The 21,092-nt window shown below is 36.1% G+C and overlaps 1 protein-coding gene across 1 annotated transcript in view; it reads left to right on the top strand.

The window, feature by feature from the left end:
* UBE2E3 (ubiquitin conjugating enzyme E2 E3) overlaps nt 1-21,092 on the top strand; it is an 81,184-nt gene that overhangs the window by 2,025 nt on the left and 58,067 nt on the right. The window contains exon 3 of the mRNA XM_049773509.1: nt 1,000-1,050. Within this exon, the coding sequence (XP_049629466.1) occupies nt 1,000-1,050 (51 nt within the window). The remainder of the gene's footprint in view (nt 1-999; nt 1,051-21,092) is intronic.

The following is a 21,092-nucleotide window of genomic DNA, read 5'->3' as shown; positions in this document are numbered from 1 at the left end:
AGAGAGATATTTTATTGGATATAAGTGAAGGATCATTTGTTTCTGTTGATTTATATTATCTTGATGGTGGGAAAAAGATCTGTCAGTGGGAGTCCATCAGTTGGTGTGTATTGGAATATCCGTGACTTCTCGTAATTATACTGTATCCTACAGCATTAGGTAATACTGACTTCTTGTTGATTTTCATTGATCACATCTAAAGGAAAAAGAAAATTAAAAACTAGTCAAATACAGTGTTCTGTAGCGATTCAAAAGTACTCTTATATGGTAATTTAAAATCTGTCTCAATTTGTTGTAATCTTACTGAGGAGTGACAATAAAAGCTCTATGTTTTAAAAGCTTTTTAAATTTAAATGTAATCAGAGAATTGCTTTGTACTCCTTGTCCCCTTAACTCAAGGGCTTATACTACATTGTAGCCTTCCCTGCCACCCCCACACATTTATTAAATTTTAGAGCTGTATTTAAAGAGCAGGCAAAAAAAAAAAAAAGATTCCTTCCAGCGTCCTTTGGAAGTTTTTCACTGGTTAAGATATTTGTACATTCTAAACTTTTTCTGACAGAAAGTATTATGCTTTTGCTGTCCCTGGTTAATTCTTACCTCAGTTCTGGTGACTTGGAGTCATTGTCAAATAACCTAGTGCTTTCCCTCCTCCCTTCTGTCTCATTTGCATATAAGCTTGAAAAGAGAATTTCTTTGGTCAAAAGTATTTTAAAATAGATTTTATCTTCTTTACTGAGTACCCTTGAAAGTCTAGTTCTCGAATCAGGTGTAAATGTCTCACTTATTTACAGTAGCAAGTGAGAAAAAAAGCTGCAAAGTTTCTGTTAAGGGATTTGGGTTATGCCTCTGAGAACAAAGAGGAAGCAGCCATGTTAGCATTACTGAAGGCAAAGCCAGCCTTGCATTTAACTGTGTGGTGGTAGAGGGCAGTGTAATTCCCTGGTTATTCTGTAGACTATCTCAAATCCTTTTTGTCTGTTCTCATTTCACTTACAGAATTCAAAAAGAGCTAGCTGAAATAACCCTTGATCCTCCTCCTAACTGCAGGTAAGAAATAAACATTTTTTTGCTTTTGATTTCAAACTAGAAAAAGATCAAGAGATTAATGTCTTGTCCTGCAGACAAGGCTGAATGTGCTGCAGAAGAGGCTGAATTGGCTTCTTCTCAGCTCTGTAAATGGATTAAATCGAAATTATCTAAGGTGAATTAAAGACATTTTGGAGAAAAATACTTTTAGTATGTCATACCTTTGGAATTTGGGAATATACTGGCTTTGTTCTTACTGAGATTAGTATAAATGGTGGTGATTCTTCTGGTGTAGTATTTTTGAACAGTGTTTATTCAGAAGTATATTGTGGAAACTTCTAAAATTTTGCTAAGCTTAAAAGTTAATGCTTGGGTGCAATTTGAACTGCCCTTCCAAATTTAGAAATTGCTGAATGTGGTGTTACAGAATGTAAATGTAGTAAGCAAGAGTATAGTTGTTTCTTTCTGATTTATTCGGTAACTTGCCAGAAGGAGAAATTTTATGTGCTAAGCTAAATAGGTTTAGTTGGTTTTTTTTAGAGAATACATTGTGGGAATTTTTTACTCTTTCATCAAATTTACTTAAATTACTTGAGGAAATTCTTGACACTTTTGCTCTTTGAAGTATGTATATGAAAAACAGTGAGTTGGAATTTGTGGCAGGAATTTATTTCACTGAAGCTCAAGTAGAATAAAATACAATTTTGGGGGGGGTAAGGTGCATTGAAAGTGTGGTTGATATATTTTTTATGAAAAATTTTAAAATTCATATTACTAAAAATTTCATATTACTTGATGCTATTTTTCACCAGTTATCACATAAATTCAAATATTAAAGTTAGACAGTTGTAAAAATTTTTGCAGAGATAGCTTCTACAGGAGAGTGCTGGAATTAGGCAGTTAATGATTGGTATTAAAAACGTTGCTGTGTATTATTATTACTATTTTTTTTCTATTCTATAAGCTGTGTTCACTTGTACTATTCAAATATATCACCAAAGTCTACTTGGGATATATTAAGGTGTGATTCTATTGCTTCTTGGTTCAAGTGGTTAGATAGGGTGGTCTTGTCCTGACTTAATCTCATGAATTAACAGTTTTATTCTTAATTTGTTATCAGCAATTTCAGACCAAAAAAGGAAGTAAGAACATAATAAATTTAGGCAAATTGTGGTATTGGGAGAGCTGCAGTGTGCATTAATACTGACCACTACTAACCTGAGTTGTTGCTATTTCAAAATGAGATGTGAGTCTCTTATGTTTGAAGTCACATGTGATTTTGGGAATTTAGTATGAAGAAAGCACCCCATTTTGTGTAAAATAGTGTTAATTTTGCGAGTATAAAGGGCTTCATTGGTTTTATATTTTATGATTCTTAAAAAATATATTGGGTTGTGTATGTAGTTTTAAAATCTGTGTCACATTTTTACTCTGTAATTGTTAGGAAATTTAAAATTATGTATGCGGTTTGCTTATGTTTCCATTGAATCGAGCTGCTTTAGGTAGTAAATGAATCCAAGTATTTTCTTCCAACCGTCTTAATGGTATGTCAAATCTGTAGCCATTTTAGGGGGTCAAGTTAGGTGCTCTTTGGAGGAATCACTGAACTTGCAGTGTTTCCTGATTATTTGAGATATAAGGATATATCTGTTTAAAACTCTTAAATATTTTAAAATTGCATGCATGTAAGATGAAAATTTTAAGGTTTCTGTTGATTTCTCTTTTTAATGCCCCAGACTTGACTATGTGCAAATGTAGTGCACTCTATACACGTGTTGAATGTTCTGAGAGCAGGTAGTTTAGTATGGTAATGGCTGAAGGAACGGGTTTATTGTGTTTAATCCAGGTATGGTCCTATGAGGTTACAGACACTGTTTTAGAGCAGGTAAAAATTAGAGTTTAGCTTTGTTTTTTATAAATCAGATTTCATTTGATAGTTATTGGTAAAACAGCAAACATTTTGGCTTCCTTGTGAACAGTCCCAGCAGTTGAAAATTAACATATTTAAAATTTTTAATTTCTTTGGTAATGAATATGCTGCTTTGCAATTAAAGGAGAAAAGATAAAATATGCATTTTAGTAGGGAACTGGGAAATACTTTTATTAGTTAGCATTCTTTTTTAACATGTGCCAGTCATATAAAATATACAGATAGATAATCTGTTTCTCAGTGTATTTTTATACTTTTTGGGCGGAAGACCTAGTTTTGTCTTTGAGCAGTAATTTGGAATATTGGGTATTTGTTCAAGACATTTTAGAATTTTGTAGTTAAAACCCAGTTGATACTGTATTTTCCTTTTAAGTTAATATGTAAGAAATTGTAGTGTTACGCTTTTGTAATTCACAAATATGTGCAAGAATTTTAGCTTTATGGTGATCATACAGTTTATATTGTTACAAAATAAGTCCTATATATCAGAAATATTAATGTTTCAAATCTGAAATGTAATACTTTATGATCAGTATTGTTTCTGAGTATGATTTTTCTAATACGATTTTTGAATGAGTTTGTCAAAGTAGGTTACTGATTTAATTCTCTTTAATAGAAGAAATACAACATATCTATACTCATTGGGGGAAAAGTTGAATGATATAAAAAAAATCAGGAAAACAAAATTTACTCAGATTCAGATTTCTCTCGAATCTCTTCCTATGTATAATTAATGACACTTTAGTTTTTCTATAGCTATCTCTAACATATATACCCAGGATGATAAATAGGATAAGCAATTTTTTAATTTGTTGCTTTAAATCTGCCTGAATGTATTTTGGTAGTATTAAATTTCTTTTTACATTTTTAGTAGAGTTTTGATAATCTATTTTCAATGAGCTGTTTCAGGTTTTAGGTATTGGAATGTTCGGGAGCAAAGTGTCTTAAAAGTACTACTTTATATTTATTTGGTGTCTTCAGTTTATACTATTATTATTATTATTAGATATATTTTAATTTACTTTTTTATTTGCTATTCTAAATTCTAGATTAGTACACAAATAGTTGAGAATGAAGGAAAATTGTTTTGGGCACATCCCTATTTGCTTTTAGAAGAAGTTACTTGGTAGAATTGTTGCATGAAATGATATTAAGACATTTGCATTTTATTTATTTTTAGAGTGTGTTCTTTCATAGTTGCTATTTATATAAGCAAAAAAAATTTAGAAAGCTACTAGATTTTAACTCAGCTTCTAATTTTGTGTATATATGGGGAAGTACAGGTATTTGCTTTACATGTTTTAGCATGTGCTCATTGAATGTACATTAAAGTAGATACTTTGGTTCATTTGCAAATTGATTTTGAGTATGGGGAAGGTCTTATTAGAAGGAAGTATTAAATCATGGGGCTGTAATTTTTTTTTATTTTGGGGCCATACCCAGCAATGCTCAGGATGAACTCTTGGCTCTGCACTAAGGAATCACACTCCTGGTGGATCTAGGTGATCATAGGGGGGATGTCAGGGATCAAACTAGGTCAACTGCATGCCCCCTTGAGTTTAAATAAATGTTTACTTCCAAATTCTGAAAGTAGCATGATTACAGATGTTTGTAATTTTTGTTAACCTCACTTTTGGTTTGGGTATAGCTCCAAAAAGGTGCTCTGAAGGTCTAGGAACCCCACCTACTAATAATTCTAAGTCATTAAGCTTCCTTTTTTTGGGGGGGTGTTATTTTGGGGTCATACCCTGTGGTGCTCTGGGGCTTCTCCAGGCTCTGTGCTAAGGGTTGACTAATTTCTAGTGGTGTTTGGAAACCATAAAGTGGTGCTGGGGATCAAACCAGGCTCAGCTGTATATGTTGCAAACGTCTTGACATTTTGGCCTCATAATCTTCACCTTAAACAAAAGCATTAATAAGACGTGTAATCAAGTTCTAAACCCATTGGTTGGCCACTTTCAATTAGCTTATATGTCTGTTCTAACTTTGGGTAAAGTATACTTGCTTTTGAAACTTGTGACTGTTCACCATCCATTTTTTCTAGATTAAAATAGAACTTTGCTCAAAGGGTGATCTTGAAACTAGCAGTATCTATATTCCAGGTTGAGAGTGTTAGAAATGCAGATTCTTGCCAGTCCCTGCAGAAGTAGTAATTCAGAATCTGAATTTCAGCAAGAGTTCCAGGTGAATTGTATGCACATTAAGGTTTGAAAAGTGCTGGTATAAGCTCTAGAACTATCTCCATTTCCTTGCACTGCTCACTTTTTTAGCTGTTACCTTACAGAAAACGGAATTTTTTTTTAAACAATTTCCTTAGCTGTCAGAGTAAAATAAAGTGATAACCTGTTCTTTGTAGTTTTGTTGTGAGGATTAAATGAGTTCACGTGCTTTTGAAATTCTGTAGCTGTGTAATTTGGGTCAGTAGAAGCAGTAGCAGCATACCATCATTCTTGCAGGCATTTTCTCCAGTGCATAAATATTGGACTTCAGGAGTAATTTAATCTTAATTAGTGCAGTACTATTGAGAACACATCAAGCAACTGGATTTTGATGTTAATAAAAGCATTTTCTTGAAATGAATAAAGTAGCCTGAAGAACATTGGACAAAGCTGTTTAATAGTACAAAATAGTATCAGCATATCTGGGCTGGAGAGGTAATACAGTTGGTTTAATTCTTGCTTTTCAGAACTTTGCTTTGAGTCCATTCTTGCTGTGTTTGCTAACTGGTGGATTGTTCAGCTGGTGGTGTGTTTGGGAGCTCTTTCCAGCTCTGTCGACCTAGTTTCATCCCCAGAATTACATTTGGTTTCCCAAAATCTCAGCAGGAGTAGCTAGCTCTGAGTACTGCTGGGGGAAGCCCAAAACACCTTTCCTCAGCAAAATAGTTTATTTATTCCCTTTAAAGGTCTTTCATAAGGTTGATGATAATTATTAATGAGTGCTCTGTTCAGTAATTTATAATGAAAATATTTAGGGTATTATAATGGTTATATTTTACTTTAAATATAAAAATACAATTTTTTTAATTGTTGTTTTGTTTTGGCATAACACCTGACTCTGTGCTCAGAAGTTAATCCTGGTAGGCTCGGAGGACCATATGGGATGCCGAGGATTGAACTCGGGTTGGCCGTGTGCATACTTGATGTGCCCTGGCTCCAGCTCTAAAAGCATGATTTTGCTGAGAACGAGATTAATATTTTATTTAGAAGTAGCTTTACTTAGGGAATATGAGGAAAAAAGGACAGAGAAGGGTTGGTAGAGGGAGGAACACAACTAAACTATTTTTCTCGAAGGGATAGAGCTTATATCAATATTCTAAAATTTACAGTTCAAATTAATGTTTTTTTTAAATTAATGTTTTTTTATTATCTAAAAAAAGATTCTTGTTTGTGATCTTGGAAATACTTGTTTTGTTTTTTTTTTTTTGTAATTGGCAGATGAAAACAAAGATTGGAGTAATTTGTTATCTGCATAGATTTTGTAGTTACTTGTACAGTAATTGACTTTAAAGTTTCCCATACATATATAGATTTTACCCTCTTATTTGATTACTATTAATATTGCATTTTTATGATATGAAAATACTTTGTTTTGTAAAATGAAGTTATATCTTAATTATTTAGTTCTTTTAGTTATAGCTTTTCAGTATGAATTGTGAATATGTCTGTTCATTTAGCTTGTGAGTTTACTTTTTGACTTCCAAACCAGTGCTGAGGAGGCCTGTAGACAGCACACCCGGCTGCATTCAGGGGTTACTCCTGACTCTGCACTCAGGAATCACTACTGGCATGTTTGGGGAACCATAAGTGATGCCCAGTATCAGCTAGGACGCGTGAAGGCAAATGCCCTACCCACTTACCCGCTGTACTATCGCTCCAGCCACTGCAGGCCATCTTAACAGTACTAGATCTGGCATTGTGAGCATATTGGTTCAGTGCTTGGTCCATTGATATTTCAGGAGTCCCCAGGGTCTTTGGGGAGGGGACCCTTTGCACACCTGCAGTATTGGGAGTGAGGCTTGGCATATATGCAATTGTTGGAATTGAAGTTGGGGTTTTGTGCATGCTAGGTATGAAGTCAGGCCCTCTGTCTCCCAGTCTCAGACCCCCCTTTTAAATACATAATACATCATAATTGTGAGTTCAGCTTGTGTGAGACTAGACTTTTTATTTATTTATTTTTTTTTTTTGGTTTTTGGGTCACACCGGACATCGCTACTGCCTTTGCGCTCAGATGTTGCTCCTGGCAGGCTCGGGGTACCATATGGGATACTGGGATTCAAACCACCATCTATTCGAATCAGCTGTGTGCAAGGCAAACGCCTTACTGCTGTGCTATCTCTCTGGCCCCTGAGACTAGTTTTTTGAAGTTAATTACCCTTGTGGTACTTTGTGGGCTACTTCTTTCTCTGTGCTTGTGGGACAACAAGGTGCTAGAGTTAAACCTGGACCTTCTGCATGCCAATCATGCATTCAGCACCTTCAGCTATCTTTGGTCCCTATAACTAACTGCTGGATTGCTATTTTTTTATTATTATTATTATTATTATTATTATTATTATTATTATCTTTTATTTTGTTTAGTTTTTGATTTTGGACTATACCTGGTTACTCCTGGCTCTGTGACTCCTGGCAGGCTCGGTGGACCATATGGGATGCTGGGATTTGAACCAATGACCTTCTGCATGAAAGGCAAACGCCTTACCTCCATACTATCTCTCTGGCCCCGATATTAGTTATTCTTGACATCAGTGCTATCAGAAAACCTGAAATTTCTGGGGACTAGGGCATTACGATGATTTTAAAAAATGTTTTGTTTTTCAGTAAACTAATTGTTGATTCAGTGCCCATAATATATAATGTTATAGCATGTTAATGCTGTATACTATAGTTGCTTGTCTACCTTTTGCAAGAATTCAGTCCTTGATTCGTGTTTCATACTCTAAATAATGCTGATGCTTGCAAGGATTTGTTAATAAAGTCAGTCAAATTGACAATAGAAATTCTAGGCAAAATGACTGATTTGGAAAAAAACCTAAATATCCCACATAAATTTTCCTTTTGATTTTTTCAAAATTATAGTTTTTTTTGGCCACACCCTGCAGTGCTCAAGGGTTACTCCTGGCTCTACGCTCAGAAATCACTCCTGGCTCCGGGGATCATATGGGATGCTGGGGATCGAACCTGTGTCCATCCTGGGTCAGTCGTGTGTGCAAGGCAAACACTATTGCTGTGCTACCCCTCGGGCCCCCAAAATTATAATGGTTAATATAGCTATTCAGAAGTGTAGAATTTTTTATTATAAAAAGTAGCTTGAATTTTTTATTATAAAACAAAGTTGATAATTATAGTAAGCCTAATCTACTGGTGGAGCTGGTGGACCAAGTAATGTTGGAAATGCCAATTTGGAGTACAGGCTAATTAAAGCTCCAGCACTTCATGTTGGTTGCCCCAAACTGAGCTGGGAGTAGTCCCTGAGCAACACGCAACACTGGTTGAGGAACAAAAATCTCAAAAACAATAAACCCAAACACCCCCTTTCCATACCCTATCCTCCCAAATAGTCACATTTCTGTTAAAAATCTTTTAAGCTCATTGTAGATCATATGGTAAGAAAGTAGGTGAAAAGTGTGCATTTAAAAACTTCATATGGTTATTTTACAGCAATATGCAATGCTCCCAAATTGTTGTGTTCCTTTCTTTAGATAACCAGTTGGTGTTCTATACCCTCCTTGAATGAGTTGCTGTTAACAACAGATGGGTATGTTTAGTTATAAGAAAATCAACAACTCTTTCTTGCTTGAGTGCAAGGGCATTCAGTTTGAAAATGGAGAAGTTGATCTGCTCTCTGACTTTCTAATAAGAGGGAGATAAAAAGCATATAAAAACACTTGCATATCTAGAGAAATGGAAATGAATTTTTTCTTTCCATACTGTGTTGAACAGGGAAGTATATTTTGTGTTGTAGAAGAAGCTGGCAGAAGAAACACCTTTAAATTTTAATCATTTACCTGTATACTAATGATTCTCAAAGATTGTGTGGTAGGTTAGGGTGGAAGGTAACAGTTCTTGCTTCTTCCCCTTCTTCCAGCTGAGGGGACAGTTGTCAGTGCCTTTTGGGCATTTTTGTTGGGCACAATTTGTGGGCAAGGAGCTGCTGACATTGAGGGAGTAAGAGCTCAGGGCTGTGTCACATAATCCTACCTCCAAAGGACAGTCCTCCATAATTAAAAAAAACGGGGGGGGGGACTAAAATGTTAATAGTTTTTAAGTTGACATCCTGTCATTGACATTTACTCTAATGTCTTGCCTGTAGGATTTTTGCAGTTTCCTTTTTATCATTTTCATTAGTTGTGATGCTTGCTTGATACATTATTTTACCCTCAGTTGGTTTCTCTGCTGCCCATTCATCCGTTCCTCTTATTCTGTAGTTTAATCTTATAGTGTGGGTCAACCATGAATCATTACTTTTTATGTGAAACCCCATCTGACTTGGCTACTGAGGCCAGAAATCCTTAACAGAAATATTTTAATTTCTTTACTTTTTCTCCAAGTATTGTGTATGCCTGGTGTGATCTAGGCTAGCTGTTTATGCTCTACTATGAATCTCATGGAGAAAGCCTTTGGCTGTCATCAGATTTAGTTTGGAAATCATCAAATTTAGTTTTATAGTGATTGGATAACAAATAGTTTGGAAAGCTGTGCTATTCTTTGATTTTTACTTTTACCATCGAGAGTGTAGAGATCACTTACCTGTGTTAATGGCATACACCCACAATCCTAGGGCAGTGATGGCTAACTATTTTGAGCCGGAGTGCCCAAACTGCCGCACAATGTTGGGTCCTCCGAATGGCCAGTCCGGCCCTGTTGCCAGGTGAGCTGCAAAGCAGACACTGGCACACTTGCCACCCGCCATGCTGCATATCTTAATTGTGGACCTTCCCGTGTGCCAGCTGCAAGGCTTTAGCGTGCCACTGCTGGCACACGTGCCATAGGTTTGCCATCGAGGCCCTAGGGTCTGTTGTGTTTCAAAATGCAAAAATTTTCAGATTTTAAAAAGAGAATATGATCTAGGTGTATTTTATGTAGTATGCCTAATGGGATCTGGGCCAGTTCTCTAAAATCAAACACATTCTACATAATCAAACATTATGACAAGTGGGTTACAGATAATTTCAGGCTGGTTAGTATATGGTGTTGCTTACCAGTTGTTTTATTTAAGACTTATAAAAGAAACAGGAATCAATATTTAGGACTTGGGTATTCCAGAATTTTAGGTGATTGCGACCATACTACTTTTTTGGTACTGCTTTTGATCACACCTGGAGTCTGGTGCATGCAAAGCAAGCTCTAACTGTACTATCTCCCCAGCCTGACACATTCATTTTACGACAAATGGCTACAGATGCTTACTTATGGTGAAAGGTGTTTTAAAGTCTTGTTCTACTGACCGTTATTTACCAGTTTCCAGTTTTTCAGTTATTTTTGGATCGTTGCTTTATTGTGGTACAATTTGGATGCTTAATTAGGAAAAAATTTGTATATCTCAGTTTTTAAGAGTTTTTTACCCTTAAGGTGAAACTTACTTGTGGACAAAGAAACAACTTTAAAATGGCCCCTACTATTTTCTCCGGGGTATTGTGATGTCATCATGTTTTTGAATTGATTTTGAGTTGGAAAAAACTAGATAAGGTTTTCTAGTTTATGGAGAAAAGCTTCAAACAAGTAATTTAGGAGAATTTTAAGGCTGACCCCTCCCTTCATGCCCTCCACAATGTGTGCATAGTTTCTTGAAGTCCTGATTGGGTCAGACATGTTACAGAAATTTATAGTCTGTACCTTCTTAATTTTGTCTTAACATAGCTTCTTCTTTTTCTTTTTCTTTTTTTTTTGGGTCACAACTGGCAATGCTCAGGGATTACTCCTGGCTCTGCACTCAGAAATCACCCCTGGCAGACACCAGGGACCACATGGTATGCTGGGGTTTGAACTCTGTTTGTCCTGGATCGGCTGCTTGCAAGGCAAATGCCCTACCACTGTGCTATCTTTCCGGCCCATAGTTTCATATTTTTATTTATCACTCTTTTCTAAACATTTTAGTTTATTGAAAATGGTTCACATAGTATAGGGATTTGCTTTTTTTTTCATACTAATTTGCTTACTGATTGATGGGGGGGGGGTTGCCTTCCAAGCAGTACTAAGCAGTACTCAGGGATCCCAGGACCACTCTTGGGGTACTTGGCCAATAGGGGGTTGTTCAGGATGCAGTGTGCTGGGGACCTGTGGTGCCAGGAACTAGTACAGTATTTGTTCTCTGTGCTCCAGCACCTCTTCGACCATCTGTCAAGATGCTTGGGAGGCCATGTGTGTGTGATGGAGATTGAATCTGGGTCTTGCTTATGTCAGGAATACACTTTACATCAGAGGCTTTAGCTGCTTATTCACACTTTTGCAGGTGTAGAAAGGTTGAAAACCAGTGGTCCACTGCAGTGAGAAGCTGGGGCACTTAGCAATATCAGCTCTTATGCACCCATAGGGACCTGCCAGGCTTGTATTAGATAATCTATCTTAGATAGAGGAAATAGTGAACTTCATGAATCAGATCTGTGCCTTGCGTCTTCCCTAAAGGTAGTATTAAAAGTGAAATTCTCAGGAGTAAGAGGTGTTGAAGGCTACCTCCTCTCTCCAACTCTCCTAGGACCTGACTCTTGTTGAATGCAGGGACCCGAGAATGTAGCTCCCCTGAGGAATCCTAACTTGAGGCATCTGGGGCTACAGCTGGGATGATGGGGAAATGTTGAGGAGGAAGTTTTGTGGTGCTGGGGATTGAAATGGGGTCCTCCTACTCCTGCAAGGCATGTTATCTAAATTACCATATCCATGGCACTAGTATTTCTTTTGTTAAAAAAAAGTTCTGTGGGAAACATCTATAAAACATATTTATATATAGCACTTGTTTTGGATGTCTAGGGCAGTACAAAGGGATTCATTTAAAAACTAATACCAGAACCCTAATCCTAACCCTAAAAAACAAAACAAAACAAAAAACGTTATACCAATGTGAAGGTTCCAGGATTATTAACTTTTAAAGTGCCATTTCACTTTGACCATTGGTAAACATAATTTTTTTTCTGGTTATTTGGAACAAAGCTTTGAGAGAAATCTCAATATAGCAGTCAGTGTCCATTCATTGTTGAAGAAATACCTGTGTGTTTAGAGTGGTTTGGATTAGTTATCCCATTCCAAAGGTTTTTTTGTTACCTCTTTGTCCCAGAGCAAATGTACTTTGTCATTTCACTTAACTTCTAGCTTGTCAGGGGAAATGTAAAGACATCTCTAGTCAGAAATTGCTTTGGGGAGTATCGCTCCACATGTTTTGGTCTGAATGAAAGGCCTAGGGAAACATGAATTTTGTTACCTTTTTATTCTATTTTCTGTTACTTATAAATCATCACAGTGATCTCCCTTTATATCATGCATCTAACTTTGTTCAAACACTATTCATTTTCTTTTGAGGCTGGTTATTTGTAGTTCATTTTGCCATATACAGTTTTACAGGTCTTTTACAAATGGATCATTTTTCACATTAAATTGTAGTAGGTCAAGAATTTACTCAGGGTCCCCAAGAGGATCAATCTCAGAAGATTGTGGCTGTGTAATTTTTTATGGCTTCCCATTGCTCTCCTGTAGTCTTCTCAATTTAAATAGTAGCAGCATCAAAATAGAGAGGAGAGGCCTTGACTCTACGGGTTATATTTCTACTTCGCACTTGTTTCTAAAAGTATTTGGTAGTATTTGTAGGATTTGTGGTAGGTATTTTTATAGGAGTTATTATCTGCTGCTGTCATGTTGGCATTCGAAGGATTTGAACACAAATTTAGATCCAGGTGTGTAGAATTCAGTGGGAGTTTTAATTAGCATACTTTAACTTTAAAGACACTATTTACATCAGTGTCTTTAAATTTTTGTTTGTTTGTTTATTTTTGGTTTATCGGTCACACCTAGCATTGCTCAGGTATTACTCCTGGCTTGAGGCTCAGAAATTGCTCCTGGCAGGCTCAGGGAACCATATGGGATGCCAGGATTCGAATTACCGTCCTTCTGCATGCAAGGCAAATGCCCTACCTCCATGCTATCTCTGGCTCAGTGTCTTTAAATTTTTAAAAGGCATTTCTCTTTTATCTAACCAGATGCTTAATATTCCAAGATTCATTAGAGGACTATGCCGAGTATTCATTTTGTTCTACTTTATAAAATTTTCAAATATGTTGCAGAGATTTGTTTTCTCCTGCCAAGGTTTATATTTTTTAAAATTCACCTTTTGTTATAGAAACTTGAAATATAAAGGGATTGTGTGATGAATCTTGTGTAACATTCTCCTCTTTCCAATCCATTAGTAGTATTATTTCATCTTATTAGCCTTATTATTCATCCTCTCATATTGAAACAAATGATTTTACTAGCATTTTAATATTTTTTGTTTTTGTCAGAGTTGGAATTAGAAAGGTATATTGGAAAGTAGAAGGGCAAGGGAAGGAAACTCCCCAACTGGGAGAGGGAATTGGTTTAGGACTAAGTTTTTCACTTGCATTTTAAACTAATATTTCTGTGTTCATCACTGGCGGAGTCAGGGACCATAGGGATACAGAAGATCCAACCTGCATTGGCTATGTACAAAGTAAAGTTCCTATATAGTACTGTAATAGCTGGCCCTGTAAGTATCTTAATGGCATTTCAGTACAGATTGAAAGATGTTTCATGGATAGAGTGACCTTACCACACAACACCCCTGACTTCCAATTATTTGCATCAGTGTTCAAATAAAGTTAAGATGTTAATATAAATTTGTTTCATATATCTCTTTGAATCTCTCATTCATTTCTGCAATTAATGCAGAAATATCTAAGTTTATTGCATTTTATGGTTTAGTTTAATATATCTAGATTTTGTTTATTGCATTTCTATGGTATAGTTTAATATCTTTTTGTATTTAGTATTTTTTGAAAATTAAGCATTTTCTATACTACTTTTTTTAAAACAATTTGGTTTTTTTAGGATAAAACATACTTTTATAACTGAAAATATTTAGATTTTCCCTAAAATTTTCTTTTCTTACTCTTACTAACTTCTATATTTGTAGGAGATATCTCTATTTTGTGTTAAATTTAAGACATATTAGCATAGAATTATTTACATAATGAAAGATACTCTATACTTACAAAAAAGAGAATGATACGGTTTTTGCAAAACTAATTTTAGTTAATCACTAACTTAGAATTTTGTGGAATTTCAGGAGTTTAGCTTTAATCATATATATGTGCAGGTGTCACCTTAAATTTTTTTTTATATTTCTCCTATGTGGGATATGAACACTCATAAGGAAATAGCAAATGGCCAGTTTTTAGAACTAGAGATTTGTTTGTAGAACTGAGCTTACTTGCATGGGAAGGGGGCTGGATGGATCTCTTGAGACACTGTTGGAAGTGGCCATTCTGGTGATTGTTGTGTTGGAATTAAGTGTGTATGAAAAGTATGATTTACAGTACTAGAGATCTTGGTCCTTTAATAAAAAAATGGTAAACAAGAAAATAAGACATGATTCAGTTTTGAAGTCCCCTTCTACCCCACCCCACCCCACCTCACCTCACCTCACCACCCCTCCCCCTACTTCCACCCCCCACAAGATTTTTTTCATAGGTAGTGATAGTAGTGTGCTTTTCTGTCAAGGAGAAATATAAACTCTTGGTTTCTCCTTGTGATATTAGTAGCTATTGAAATGTGCCCTTCTGTTTGTCAACTGGCCTTATATTCCCTAAGGTGCTCAGATGTTAAATACTTAATTAAAGTTAGAAGGCTGGAGAGATGGTACAGAGGTTAAGAGATAGTACAGAGGTTTGCATGCTGCTGACCTAGACTCAATTCCTGGCAGAATATACTGTCCCCAGAGCACTACCAGGAGTGATACCTGAGCACAGAGTTAGAAGTAAGCCCTGAACACAGAAATATGGGCCAAAATCCAACTACAGAGTATGGGTGATTCTTTCCTTTACCAGTTTTACTTTTATTTTTTAGAATTGGGTTGATTCCCTCGTGTTGTTTTAAGAATCACTGTGAATTGATGTTTGGTATATAGCTCCATTGTACCCACCTGTATATTGCCATTATTTTCCTTATAGATCTCTTAATTTTTTACTTAAATGTGAATTGCTTTGCCTTAGGAAACTTTATGTGTAAAAATGGGTTGAGCATATTTGGTGGCAAAATAATGCAAACACATGCATTCAACTTAACCATTGCCCTAGGTATTATTTTAAAAAACTGCATATTTATTGAAACTGTTGTTTTAAATATGACATTCTTGGCCTCTTCTTTGTCATTTGTCAAGGGATAATTAGCTAGTCTTAGCATTCTAAATAACTAAAATATCTATTAGTATTATAGTTCAGTTTTTAAGTTCTTTATTAACTCAAATTAATAGAAGAGGGTGGAATGAATGTAGATCTTTATAATAAATTAATGTATCGCAAGAATTGAATTTAAACACGAAGTCTGTAAGAAAGCAAGCAGTTTACTTAAAGTATTTCTCATAAATGTTTTGAATTGGGTTGTGCTTTGCCTTGGAAGTTATTGGAGTACTTCTGAGTAAATACTAGCTTGACTCCTCCCAGTATTCTGGATGAACTTTCATCCTCCCACCACCCAGCCTACCCATAATTTCTATGTAGGGAGTTGTAATAAAGGTTTTTAAAAATATAACCTGCTTTAACTAATTCATAATTTGTGATTGATTGCTTACATGACATGACATTAAAATCTACCATGGCCAAATGTATGTCATTTTAGTGCAAAATACAAATATTCTAGCTTTTTTTTTTTTATTTCCCAACCCTGAAATCTCAGAGTACATACAAACTCTGTGCATGAATTATACGTATGCACAGTCCCTTGCAGTTGTGTGTCTTTGCATATTTCTTTGATCGTTCATTATTCATGAATTTTATTAATGGGAAAATCTGTTTTTAACAAGATTTTCCTGCTAATCCATTGCCATAAATTGAACTTTCACTTTAAAAAAACCCCTCTGGTTTCTAATTAATCTTCCTGTTTCTAATAATTTTTAAGCCATTTAATTCTATGCTCGTTTTTCCCTTAATATTCACGAGCTAGTTTCCAATTATCTTTGGTTTATTGAGACATATATATATATATATATATATATACACACACATATATACATATATATGTGTATATATATATATATAGCCACTTCTCCACTTTTCTGTCTTCTGTTTCATTTTGTAATCTGGCTTTTCTTTGGCTTTATTAAAAAAGTCATTTAGTGATTTTTTTTTTTTTTTTTTTGGGATTATTCCTGGCTATGCGCTCAGAAGTTGCTCCTGGCTTCTTGGGGGACCATATGGGACGCCGGGGGATCGAACCGCGGTCCTTCCTAGGCTAGCGCAGGCAAGGCAGGCACCTTACCTCCAGCGCCACCGCCCAGCCCTCATTTAGTGATTTTACTGTCAAGTGTTTTTATTGTATGACATGTTCTTTTCTCTCTGTCCCCCCCATTTGTCCCCTTAAATATTACTCCTGACTCTGTGCTCAGGGATTACTCCTGGCAGGTTTAGGGGACAACATGGGAACTGGGGATTGAACCTGGGTAGGTTACATGCAAGGCAAGTGCCCTGCCCACTTGTCCACTGTGCTATCTTCCTGGGTTTTGTTGGTTTTTCTTTTTAATTTTGTTTTTAGTGACTATCATCTCATGTAAGTGTCCTTTTGTTTTTACAATCTTGGAAATTTTTCTTTTAGTTTGACTTTTTAATATTTAGTATTTTCTCTTACAAGTGATACTAACTTTCCTCTTGGTACATATCACATTGTGTCACAGCCTCTCTCTCCCCCCCCCCCCCCATTTTTTTTGTTTTGCTTTTGGGCTACACCAAGTGGTGGTCAGGGCTTACTCTTGGTTCTGCACTCAGGGATCAATTTCTGGTGATCTCAGAGTGTGCCATATAGGGTGCTAGGAATCAAACCTGGCTTAGCTGCAAAGCAAGCATCTTACCAAGTTGTACTATTGCTTTGGCCCCAACACAACTGTCCTTTGATTATGGGTTTTCTCAAGTATTAGTGATGGCTTGTCAAACATTTTTGAATTTTACTTACTTTTTTTTTTTTTTTTTTTAATTTTGGTTTTTGGGTCACACCAGGCAGTGCTCAGGGTTACTCCTGGCTCTACACTCAGAAATCGCTCTGCAGGCTCGGGGGACCATGTAGGATGCCGGGATTCGAACCACTGACCTTCTGCATGCAAGGCAAACACCCTACCTCCATGCTATCTCTCCGGCCCCTACTTTTTCTTTATGGAAAAGTGCTTTATTTTAGGAAAGGTGTTCTATTTCCCATGCTTCACAGAGTGTGTGTTCCCTAGGCACTTCATCTTGCTTGCTTTCTCTTCTCATTGACTTGAGTGACTTATTCTCCTGACAGCAGGAATACCTTAAGGTTCATTTCATATCTTTGTCTTGTGAAACCTTTTTTGCACATCTGTCTCTTTATAAAGGCTTATATATTGTTTATTCTCTGCTACTTAATGTCTTTTGTTATGTGTTCTTCTCCACTTGACCGGGCACAGACCTTATGTTTCTATTTTCAACTCTTCATATAATGATCTTGTACTACTTTGGAATAATAAAAATGTTTTTGGTTTTCGACCAACACCTGGCAATGCTCAGGGCTTACTCTGGACTATGCTTGGTGCTTAGTCTTGCTCTGCACTTAGGGATCACTTCTTGGGGTGCTAGGGACTGAGGCCTGGCCTGCCTCATGCAAGGTAGAACTTACCCACTGTGTTATCTCACTGGCCAGCAATTCAGCTCTTTGAACTGTCTTCCTTACCTTAAATATTAGATAGATGTGGAGACACTGTGTTCCCAAGTATAATAGCAATACTACTGAAATGACAATTATGTAATTTCATCAGTGAATAGGAGTATTAAAATTGCAACAGTAAGATTCATTCATTAGAAGAGAGTAAATAACCACCTGACAAAGGAAGTGTAGTTTCTGGTCTTTTTTTTTTTTTTTTAAATAAGGCTGCCAGAAATGGCAGTTTCCAGTTCTCTAACGATGAAAAAGTATTTAACCTTTCAAGAATTAAATAGTGCGAAGGGTCCCCAAGTATAATTAATAGCAATACTACTGAAATGCAGTTATGTAATTTCATTAATAAGAGTATTACAAGCGCAATAGTAAAATTCATTCATTCAAGAGAGTAAATAGATAGCCACCTGACAAAGGAAGTTGGTTTGTTTTTTCTTTTTAAACAGGAATGCCCAAAATGTCAGTTCTCAGTTTAACCAGATAGTGCCAAGGAACGCATTCAATATATTTATCTTTTATTAATTATGGACTTTTGGGTGGCTCTACTTTTGGGCTATTGTGAATAATGCTGTTAAGAATACTGATGCAGAAATATTTATTTTAAACACCCATTTTAGGATTAGGAATCAAACTGTATTGTGGTAATTCTTTCACATCTGGAGAAACCTTTAACTACCTTCACAAAAGCTGAAACTTTTTCACTTTCCCACCAACAGTGTAGGTTAGGGTATTGATTTCTGATATTTTAGTTGACTTAGTCTAAATATAGAAGTAGAATTCTTCCCCATATTAATATGCTACTGAAAAGCCAGTATATTGAAGTTACTTGGGATACTTCTTTTTTTTTTTTGAATACTTTTTTTTAACATTTGTGCACCCTTTAAAATTTCTTGGAGTTTGGGGCTGGAGCAATAGCATAGCAGTAGGGCTTTTGCCTTGCACTTGGCCAACCTAGAACAGACCCAGATTTGATTCCCTGTATTCCATATGGTCTCGAGATTGCCGGGATTCATTTCTAAGCACAGAGCCAGCATAACCCCTGAGCATTGCCGGGTGTGGCCCAAAAACCAAATCGCTTTTAAGATAAAAAGAAAGAAAAAATTTTTGGAGTTTGGAGTTGCCAGGAGTTGAATCCTTTTTAGTTATAGAATGGCTCAGTATAATATAAACTTTAAAAAAGGAATCTCACAACTGTTTTCTACTTACATAATAGGATAGGAAGTAAAAATAGGGATGACAGAGACAAATCTTAAGTTCCCATCTCTCCAGTACCCTCCAAACTCTGTACATCTAGGAAGCACAAATGACTCAGATAAATGACTTTTTTTTTTTTTTTTGTGGTTTTTGGGTCACACCCGGCAGTGCTCAGGGTTTTTTTTTTTTTTTTTTTCTGGCTCCGTGCTCAGAAATCGCTCCTGGCAGGCACTGGGGACTATATGGGACGCCAAGATTCCTACCGATGACCTTCTGCATGAAAGGTAAACGCCTTACCTCCATGCTATCTCTCCGGCTCCAGATAAATGACTTTTTATTTAGAAATGTAAATTCAGATTCTAGCTCCACATTTTTTTTTTTTTTTTTTTTTTTTTTTTTTGTGGTTTTTGGGTCACACCCGGCAGTGCTCAGGGGTTACTCCTGGCTCCATGCTCAGAAATTGCTCCTGGCAGGCACAGGGGACCATATGGGACGCTGGGATTCGAACCGATGACCTCTTGCATGAAAGGCAAACGCTTTACCTCCATGCTATCTCTCCAGCCCCTAGCTCCACATTTTTGAGTTGTTTAAAATCTGGGCCATCTAGGAATGTGGATGATAATTGTTTGTGTTTTTAAATGTATTAGATGTGAACTGTGTTTTTTGACACCTGGGTCTCAAATGTGTATAATAATCTTACATGCTTTTTTAGTGTGATATTACATGCATATGCATCTGCTATATATTGCATGTAGGGGTAGAAGTTGTTATAGGTGTGTTTATGCAAGGCTATTTCAGAAATGGCATTGATGAGTGGGATAAAAATATTAATATATATTCTGGTAATTGGTGGTTTTCTTTTTCTTTTTATAGGGACTTGCTTCAGCTATTATCTTTCACATTTTTTAGTTATCAGTATTTAGCCTGGTTTCTAAATACATGAAGATACTTTACAAAAGGATTTTTATTGAATGTTTCAGTCCAAATCGAAAACATTCAGCTTACCTAAACAGTACTTTAGACTTTTTTACTTGAAGTCTTTATCACCCAAGAAGTCTTGACAAGTTTTCAGGTTTATATCTATATATAAAATAGGTATACAAAACATTTACTATTATGACCAGAAGTGATCAACTTTGAATGGTTTACTGTGCTCAGAATGCCCTTGACTTTCTACACCACTCCCTCTGTTTCACCTATGTGTTCCCCAACTGCATTCACACATGTCCCACCAAACTCAATGCTGGCTCCAGGATTGCCCATTTTGCCCATTTGATTCATGAAACAGCAGTATGTGTGTTTTTCCTTACCATCCCACCCAACAGACTCTTGAGAGCACCTAGAATAGATTAAAAAACACTCCCCAAAGCTATATAGATTGGGCCTCCTTTCCTATTTTTCTAGGTTTTCACTGTGTCTCTTTGACCACTGCACACCAATAAATTCCTGCTCTGCTCTTTCTAAAGCATCTCATCATGAAATTCATTCTCTTTACCAGCCCTCTGATCAATAAATTCCTTGGGATCCAGGTTTGAGAACCCTCTTCATAAGTTATAAATTTACTTTAATTCAAACTTTTATAAAGCATATGCTTTCATATGGAGTGTGTAGTCCCACAGTTTTGTAACTCACAGTTTTAAGTAGCCATGCTTTAAATTATTTTTCAAAGAAAAAGTGAAAATAGGCCAGCTATAGTACATACTCAGGGCTGCTTGCCTTTATACACACTGGCACTCCAGAAGGTCTTCTGAGGCTCAATAGGGCTAAGCCCTAACTACCACTGGGTGTAGTCCCTAAACTAGCAAAAATTGAAAGTAAAAAATGTGATTTTAACTTAAAAACAACAAATTTTAAGGTTATCTAAGTGACATGGGAATAAATGAATGGTGGTATAAAATTGCAAATCACAATCTTTACAGTATAAGTATGGATAAAAATCCCAAATTTATTAAAAATTGGACAATTTTAGAAAATGGACATTTGTATTGCTTATTGATCTAGAACATCCTCATTGTATGACTCTAAGGAGTGCCATTTGTCCTGTACCCTGTGCC

Source organism: Suncus etruscus, chromosome 5, assembly GCF_024139225.1.
Source record: "Suncus etruscus isolate mSunEtr1 chromosome 5, mSunEtr1.pri.cur, whole genome shotgun sequence".
Lineage (NCBI taxonomy): Eukaryota > Metazoa > Chordata > Mammalia > Eulipotyphla > Soricidae > Suncus > Suncus etruscus.
This window is presented reverse-complemented; position numbering and strand designations above follow the sequence as displayed.